The sequence below is a fragment of the Vulpes lagopus genome, chromosome 6 (assembly GCF_018345385.1).
Source record: "Vulpes lagopus strain Blue_001 chromosome 6, ASM1834538v1, whole genome shotgun sequence".
Taxonomy (NCBI): Eukaryota; Metazoa; Chordata; class Mammalia; order Carnivora; family Canidae; genus Vulpes; species Vulpes lagopus.
The window spans coordinates 38,053,355-38,062,828 of record NC_054829.1 but is presented as its reverse complement, the minus strand read 5'-3'; the positions used below and the strand labels follow the sequence as shown (position 1 = coordinate 38,062,828).

At 36.2% G+C, this 9,474-nt stretch overlaps 1 protein-coding gene across 1 annotated transcript; it reads left to right on the top strand.

Annotated features, from left to right (window-relative positions):
• Positions 1-6,297: 6,297 nt before the first annotated feature.
• On the top strand, positions 6,298-6,747 carry LOC121493938 (oligosaccharyltransferase complex subunit OSTC-like). Its single transcript, XM_041760296.1, has one exon. The coding sequence runs from the start codon at positions 6,298-6,300 to the stop codon at positions 6,745-6,747; it is 450 nt and encodes a 149-aa protein (XP_041616230.1).
• Positions 6,748-9,474: the final 2,727 nt, after the last annotated feature.

The window sequence follows — 9,474 nt, the reverse complement described above, 5'->3', positions numbered from 1 at the left end:
ATAAATAACAGCTTGAAGTAGTGGCTCTTCTGAACACTCATATATGATCTCCTTTATCTTAAAAGTCTTCATAGATAATTCCATTTTATAAATGAGAAAATGTAAGCCCTGTTGTTAACTTAGTTGCCCAATATAATTCAGTGAGTCGATAGCAGGAATGCAATGAAGCATAGACACATTTTCCTTTAGGCCATACTCCATTCTGCTTTTCTGCTAGTTTTTGCTGATTTGAGTTTGGTGTAGATAGAACAATAAGTTGTTCCTCTTCTTGTTTTTCAGAAAGACTAGGTGATTACGTCAATTGAACTTACAGGATTATTTCACATTTTAACACTTTAATAAGATTTTCCCTCCAAAAACAAATAAAACACTGTTTAAAACTGCAATCATTTTGTGAGGCTCCATAGCAGGTTTCTAAGTTGGTCAGATAAAGCATCTTGGAAGCTGAAGTTCCGTGAGGGCAGAGACCATGTCTTCTGGGTTCACCACTATATCCCCGGCATTTAGCATAGTGCTTACTACATGGTAGGTGTTCACATCGTATCTGTTGAACAGTAAGCTGCTGAACAAATGAACTAAATTAATATACTTAAAAAGAGAAGCTGGTGTCTACCATTAATTCCCTAGAATTCATTTTTTCCTGTAAATTTTTTTTAAGATTTTATCTATTATTTGAGAGAGAGACTGAGAGAAAGCATCAGTGGCAGGGGGAGAAGGACAAGCAGACCCTCACTGAGCAGAGAGCCCGACTTGGGCTCCATCCTAGAACCCTGAGATCATGACCTAAGCCAAAGGCAGTTACCTAACCAACTAAGCCATCCAGACACCCCTCCAGTAGTTTTCTTTTCTTTTTTAAAGATTTTATTTATTTATTCATGCTCTCTGTGGGGTCCCTCATGTGGGACTCAATCCCAGGACCCCAAGGTCATGCCCTGAGCCAAAGGTAGATCCTTAACCACTGAGCCACCCAGGGGGCCCTCCAGTAGTTTTCTTAAAGTGATTAAAATTTAACACTTTAAAATGAATTTCAAAGATCACTTTTTTTTGAAGGATTACTTTAAATTTGACTTAATTTTAAGTTAATTTTAATTTTGACTTAATTTTGACTTAATTTTATCATTTTGATTCATGTTCTCCATTTATTTATTTGGGGGGGCGGTGAGCAGGAGCAGAGAGAGACACAGATTCTTAAGCAGGCTCTACACCCAGTATGGAGTCTGACACAAGGCTCAATCTCACAACCCTGAGATCATGACCTGAACCAAAATCAAGAGTCCAACGTTCAACTGACTGAGCCACCCTGGCACCCTTGTTCTCCTCCTTTTAACAAATTCTTGGTTTTTCAGTGGACTGTGCAGAGACTTGGTCATTGGTTTAAAATCATGGAATTAAGTGAGTTAGTAATGATATATCATTTTCATTTCTCTATATCCATAAAAAATGGGAAAAAATTAAAAAGGTAATTTTATAGCCTTTTAATCTTTTGCCTTTTCCTGAGAAGTGATTAAAATTTCAATATAATAAAAGGGACGCCTGGGTGGCTCAGCAGTTTAGCTCCTGCCCTTCCTTGGCCAGGGTGTGATCCTGGAGTCGGGGATCCAGTCCCACATCAGGCTCCCTGCGTGGAGCCTACTTCTCCCTCTGCCTGTGTCTCTGCCTCTTCCTGTCTCTCTGTCTCTCATGAATAAATAAATAAAATCTTTTTTTTAATTAAAATGGATAAAAATCTCAAATTTAAAATTTGAGCCTGAAAGTATGGAAATTATGTATCTTTTCCTTTTCAGCCTAATGAATTTTTTAAGAAATGTAATAAATACTCATATTTATTTATGTACCAGGAGCCATTATTAAATTAGTTTGTCATTCTAATATAATTAGAGAAAATTATCTCAAGTAAAATTCATTAATAAACTTTGATATTTGGTGGCTGATTATCTCTGATGTTGCAGCAGAGTCTGTTTTTCATTAAGTGCTAAAAACTCACTTTTAGTTAATAAGTTGTGCTAAAAAACATAAGGATGCATCATGAAAGCTATGTACTAATAGGTTTACGTTAATATCCCTTTTGCATCTGTTAAAAACCTAACACTAATTATTAATCATTTTTCTCCAATAATCCTTTGCAGTTTTTCAGAAATTTATGGATATTTGTTTGGAACAAGCTTTTCATTTTGCTATTTTCCTCATACTTTGTGTCTGTTTTGCATTAACTCATTCATATAATTCCATGTCTAATAGGCAAGGATTATTTAAATACAAAAACTGCAATCAACAAGAAAGATGTTTTATAATGGTCTTCATTTAAAAAAGGGATATATCCTATAATTAGATCAATTTTGTAGTATGAACTTCAGTCACTAGGATTTGGTGAAAATCAATATAATTTTTAAAGTACTTGGAAATCACCAAACCAATTAGATTAAGCAAGTGGTATATCAACTCTAAAGAATATCTATAGCATTAAGGGACTTCATGTAGCTTTATTACAAATAGAGTGATATACCAACTTGTTCTATAGTCTTTGGTATGTAATGCTGGCATCTAATCAAATAAAAAATTCAATTGCCCTTGCTAAATATGTTTCTTTTGGAAAGCTATATTTAAAAGGTATAATTCTGTTTGTTTTCCTTCTGTTTGTGTGATGATATTTCATAGCTAAAAGACTTTACTAACTTCTCAAAAATTCTAATTTTAGGAAACCTTGTATGTCAATCAGTAGATTCGAATAAATAAAGTACCTTTAAAATTTAATTTTCTTCTTTGTTTACTCCTTAAAGTGCTGTGCTAAGTATGTTAGACAAAGTGTGGTAATAATGAGGCATCTATTGTGATATAAAACATATTGTGGTCCTGTGTAGAAGTACAATTCATTCATTCTGTACCTTCCTCCCTCACAAATATTTATTTGTGCTAGGTGTCTTAAATTCTGAGGTTTCTCTCTATATATAAAAGGAGCCACTTCCTATTTTTTTCCTGAGCATCTTTTAAAAATAAATGTACTATTTCATAACATTTCTTCCAAAACATTCAAAACACTTAAAAAAGATAATTCCATTTTTAAACACAATGCATGCAATAATGAAATTCCTTGACAAAACATCAAGTTTTAAAGTGAGAAAATGAATATTTATTTAGGATGAGGAAACAAATAACAATAAAGTACAAAAATCTACTGAAAACATCATGAAATCAAGAAAAGAATTTTTATTTTTAAAAGGTTTTATTTATCTATTCATGAGAGACACAGAGAGAGAGAGGCAGAGACACAGGCCAAGGGAGAAGCAGGCTCCATGCAGGGACCCCGATGCGGGACTCTACCCCAGGACTCCAGGATCACACCCTGAGTCGAAGGTGGCCCTACACCGCTGAGCCATGGGGGCTGCCCGAGAAAACAATTTTTAAATTAATTGCCTGAAAAGCTTCTAGAATACATTTTCCCCAGTATTTTTATAGAAAACAATTTTGAAAATTCCTGTCAAATTTGTTTTCAATACCAGCTTTAAAAAACGATGTATTTGCTGTTTGTATGTTTCTTACAGGGTTGTGGTTACAAGCCTATGGAATGTGCTAAATTTTATTTAACATGAATACCATTTTTTAAAAAATGTTCCTTTCCATGCATGCCTCTACACTGAGTATCTCACAGCATGGCAGCTGACTTGATGCAAGAGGAAGTACATGCAGGCAAGAGGGCAAGAGAGAGCTTGGCAGCAAGAGAAAACAAGCTAGCAAGAAGCCAGTCTTCTTGTAACCTAATCACAGAAGTGACATCTCTTCACTACTCAGTTGGAAGGAATCCCTGGGCCCCACCCACACTCAAGGGAAAGTAATTACACAGGGTGTGAATGTCAGAAAGCATCATTCTAGGAGTTGTCTGTCACAGCACCATAGGACAACTTCATACAGTACTGTGGACTCTAGCCTAATACCTTCCTGTCACACTGCTGGCTAAGCAGGCTCAGTGGGCCATGGGAGCATATTGAAAGCCATTCCAACACTATTCTGACATCTAATAATGCCTTAAATAGACATGCAAGTAACTACAAGCCACCTCAATATACCCCGTATACCCCGTTAAATTCAAAGAAGATAGGGCGGCCCGGGGGGGCCCCAGCGGTTTAGCGCTGCCTTCAGCCCAGGGGGTGATCCTGGAGACTCGGGATCGAGTCCCACGTCCAGCTCCCTGCATGGAGCCTGCTCATGTCTCTGCCCCTCTCTGTGTGTGTCTCTCATGAATAAATAAAATCTTTTTTAAAAAAATTCAAAGAAGATATACCTCCAACTCATTTGTTCCTCATCTGAATCCCAAAGTGCCGCTGGCTACTTCAACACCACCTCACACAAGTGGTCTTAACTGATTACAGTTGAAATACCTTGGTCTTTCAAATTTTACAAAAGCATAAGTATGTGCATATTGGAAGGAGTCAAAGAATTGCTTAAGCTTTAGTAGTGTCTCCATAAATCTGCCTCTGAATGGAAGACATCATTACTAAGTTGATACAGAAAAATGACATAAAGGAGATAGAATTTAGAAATTACTTTGAAGAACAGTTTCCGTTGCTGCTTTTAAGCCCCTAAAAATCACTATGACTTTTTTTAAAGTTTGCTAGTTAACATACAGGATTATATTAGTTTCAGGTGTACCATATAGTGATTCAACAATTCCACACATCACCCAGTGCTCATCACAAGTGCCCTCCTAATCTCCATCACCTATTTAACCCTATTCCCCCATCTCCTTCCCCTGTGATAACCATTAGTTTGTTTTCCATAATTGAGTCTGTTTCTTAATTTGTCTCTTTCTCTCTCCCCCCCTTTGCTCACTTGTTTTGTTTCTTAAATTCCACATATCAGTAAAATCAAATGGTATTTGTGTTTCTCTCACTTATTTCACTTTGCATTATACTCTCTAGCTCCATCCATGTCCTTGCAAATGGAAAGATTAGATTCTTCTTTATAACTTCTGCAGGGATGCCTGGGTGGCTCAGCGGTTGAGCATCTGCCTTTGGCTCAGGGCCTGATCCTGGAGTCCCAGGGTTGAGTCCCACATCAGGCTCTCTGCATGGAGCCTGCTTCTCCTTCTGCCTATGTCTCTGTCTCTCTCTTCTGTGTCTCTCATGAATAAATAAGTAAAAATCTTTGGAAAAAATAAAAACCTTCTGCATATAGCAGTCTGTATTAAGTTGATGGTTATTTAAATTTGAACCCATTCTTTGCTCTTCTCCTCCCCATGTTTTAGGTATTCTTTTATTTTGTGAGTTCCTTGACTGATTTTTTACAGAAATATTCATTTTTACTGCTTTTATGTTACCTACCTTTTTGTTGTTACCTACCTTTATACTGTCACTTTTGGTCTCTCCTTTCCATTCAAAGAGTCCCCTTTAATATTTCTTGCAAGGCTGATTTAGTGGCGATGATCTCCTTTAGCTTTTGTTTGTCTGGGAAACTCTTTATCTCTCTTTTCTGAAGGATAGCTTTGCTGTTAGAGTATTCTTGGCTGCAGATTTTCCCCATTTGGCACTTTGTAAATATTATGTCACTCTCTTCCGGCTTGCAAAATTTCTATTGAAAAAGGTCCTGCTAGCCTTATGGATTTTCCCTTGTAAGTTTTTGTCTGGCTGCCTTTAATTTTTTTTCTTTATCACTATATCTTGCCAACTTAATTACAATATGTCTTGAGGTGGATCTGCTTTTGTTGATTTTTATGGAGTTCTCTATGCCTTTTGAACCTGCATATCTGTTTCCTTCCCCAGATTAGGGAAGTTTTTGCATATTATTTCTTCAAATAAATTTTCTGCCCCCTTTCCTCTCTTCTTCTTCTAGGATTCCCATAATATGAATGTTACTACATTTGATGGAGTCCCTGAATTCCTTAAGTCTATTCTCGTGTTGCATAAATCTTTTTTCTCTCTTTTCAGCTTGATTACTTTCCATTACTCTGTGTTCTAGGTCATTAATTTATTCCTGTTTCTTCCATCCTGCTGTTCATTTCAACAAGCATGTTTCTCATTTTGTTTATTGCGTCCTTAATCTCTGCTATGTTAATCTCCTTATGTCTGTGTTACAGGTCTCACTCATGTCTTCCATTCTTTATTAAAGACCAGTGAGCATCCTTATGATCATTACTTTAAATTCTCTATCAGGCATTCTACTTATATCTGTTTAGCTTCAATCTCTGGCTGTGATCTTGTCCTGTTCTTTCATTTAGGATCAATTTCTCTGTCTTCTCATTTTGTCTCTTCCTATTTCTGTGTTAAGAAAGTCAGCTCTGGGAGAGAAACCCCTCATACCACCAACATGGAGACTTTGTACCACATCCCATTCTTAGTGCTTGAATGCCCCAACCTGAAGCTGAAGAAGCCACCCTGGGTGCACATGCTGTTGGCCATGATGGTGTACGCTCTGGTGGTGGTGTCTTACTTCCTCATCACTGGAGGAATAATTTATGATGTTATTGTTGAACCTCCAAGTGTTGGTTCTATAACTGATGAACATGGACATCAGAGACCAATAGCTTTCTTAGCCTACAGAGTAAATGGACAATATATAATGGAAGGACTTGCATCCAGCTTCTTGTTTACAATGGGACGTTTAGGTTTTATAATCCTGGACCTATCGAATGCACCAAACATTCCAAAACTCAATAGATTTCTTCTTCTATTCATTGGATTCATCTGTGTCCTATTGAGTTTTGTCATGGCTAGAGTATCCATGAGAATGAAACTGCTGGGCTACCTGATGGGTTAAAAAGTGCCTTTTGACAAGAAATCAGTGGATATTGGATTTGCTTCTGTTAATGAAGTTTTAAAGGCTGTACCAATCCTCTGATGTGAAATACGGAAAAAGAGTGAAGCAGTAGAAAAGAAGCATCTAGTGAGAAATAGGAATCATATTAAAGCTTGAACTAGAATGTCTTCTTGGTATCAAAGAGACAAGCTTCTCATAGTATTTCTCCTGCTGGCCTGTACAGACACACCAACGATGTTTAGTGGCATTTTCTTCTTAGTTTTTCATTTCTTAAAGAAAATATACTCCATTTCCACAACTATAATATTGAATAAAGTGATTGTTTTTTACAGCACCCTTAACATTTTGTGGAGATGACATTTCTGACTTTCAAAAATTAATGTAAAATCAGGAAGTGAGATCCCATAAGCTGAGAACTCTGGCCAAATGATCAGCTTTACCTATGGTGCTTTGCCTGTAAACAGTGCGACAGTACATTATTCAGATATGTATGTGAGATTGTTTCTTGCACAATAAGATGTATGAAAAGAGCAGAAATAAATAATTTTTCTAAATAAAAAAAAGTCAGCTCTGTCTCCTGTTCTTGAGGATAGGACTCCTTTCACTCATCACAATGTTTTTGAGATTTGTCCATGTTGTTGAATACATCCATAGTTCAGTGTATTCCTAAGTAATAGCCCACTATAGGGATTCATTACAATGTTTATCAATTCATAATTGAGTTATTTTCAGTTTTTGGCTATTATGAATAAAGATGCTGTGAACACTATTGTTCAAATCTTTGTGTGGAGATGTTTTCATTCCTCTTGGAGAAATAGATATGAGTGGAATTGCTGGGTTAGGGGGCAGGTATATGATTAATTAACATTATGGGAAACTGTCAAACAACTTTCCAAAGTGATTCACTATTTTGCTCTCCTACCAGCAATGGATTGGAACTCTTATTTCTCCACATTCTCACCAACATTTGGTATTATCTATCTTTTTAATTTTAGCCATTCTAATGGGTAAAAATAACATCTCATTGTGATTTTATTTTGTATCTTCCTGATGACCAATGAAGATGTACACCTTTTCATGTATTGATCATTTGCACATCTTCTGAGAGTGGTCTGTTCAGTCTTTTGCCCATATTTTACTGAATTGTTTGTCTTTTGTTACTGATTTAGGAATTCTTTATATATTCTGGATAGAATTCCTTTGTTCAGACGTATATATTATAAATATTTTCTTCTTGTCTGTATTAGTCAGGATAGAGAAGCCATGTAGTTTGAACAGGAAGAGTTTAATAGGCTTATGAATTCTTAAAAATAACTGGGGATTGAAGACCAAAAGACTGGCCAGTGAGAAAAAAAAGAGCTTTAAGGAATATAGAAATAGTAGGTATAAAGAACATTTACTATCCCTAGGACTGAGATAAAGTGCCCAAGGAAGAAGCCTCACCAGAGCTGAGATGTAGATCTTGAAGGTACTGGCTATACTTACCAAATAGCTGACAGAGATGTCACTGTGATGCCATATCAGTGGAACTTGCTAGAAGTATGCCTCTAATGTGCTGATGAAGCCTGTTCATAGGGAAATGTCTCACTAGAGCAGTCTGGCACAAAACTGCCTGAGGGAAGTGCCAAGTGAAGTTGCTTGCCACTGGGTGCTGCTGGCCACCATGCACTACAGCATAGCACCTTGGTGCTAGAGAAGTTGCAAATACTGCAGGAGCCTGAAGCTTAAGTAGGAGTCTGAATGAGCATAACAAAGTCCTTTACTGACAAAGGTGGCAATGGAAAAATATATAAATGTTCCAGAGAAGGGTGAATTTAGAACTTATAGGCCATAAATTGATAGCAGGGACACTGTGGTTTGTCTTTTCATTTTCTTAACTGTTGTCTTTTGGTGAGCAAAAGTTTTAATTTTTGATTAGGTCTACTTTATCAATGTTTTTCTTTTATGGTTAATGCTTTTGTGTCCTCTAATAAGTCTTTGTTTAACTCAGGTTCCGTTTATATCCTTTTATGTTTCTTCCAAATGTTTATAGTTTTAGGGACACTTGGGTGGCTCAGTCAGTTGAGCATCAGATTCTTGATTTCTGCTCAGATTGTAATCTCAGGGTCATGGAATCTGGCCCTGCTTTGGGCTCTGCACTCAGTGTAGAGTCGGCTGGAAATGCTCTTTCTCTTCTCCCTCTGCCCCTCCCCTGCTCCCCTGTATTTAAATAATACATAAAATCTTTTTTTAAAAAAGTTTATACTTTTAGCTTTTATATTTAGGTCAATAATACATCTCAAATTAATTTTTGTGATATGTGTGCAGTAGGATTGATGTTCATTTTTTATAAATATTTACGATTTTGCTGTAGTGCCATTTGTTGAGAAGGCTATCTTTTCTCTGTTGCACCAGTTTATTAGCCAATTTTCTTGGCACCTTTGCAAAAATCAAGTGACTACATACGTGTAGGTGTTCTGGTCCACTGTCTGTCCTTATAACACCACCACAATGTTTTGATTATTGTAACTTTATAGTTAAAAAAAAATATATATATATATATATATATATATATATCCACCAGCTCTAATTTTTTTCCAAGATTGGGTTTTGTTTTTCCATATAAATTTTAGAATCAACTTGTCAAATTCTAAAAAAAAAAAAATCCCATTAATATTTTGATTGGGATTGAATTGAATCTATAAACTTTGATAGAATTGAGCTTTTAAATCTATAAACATGGTACAT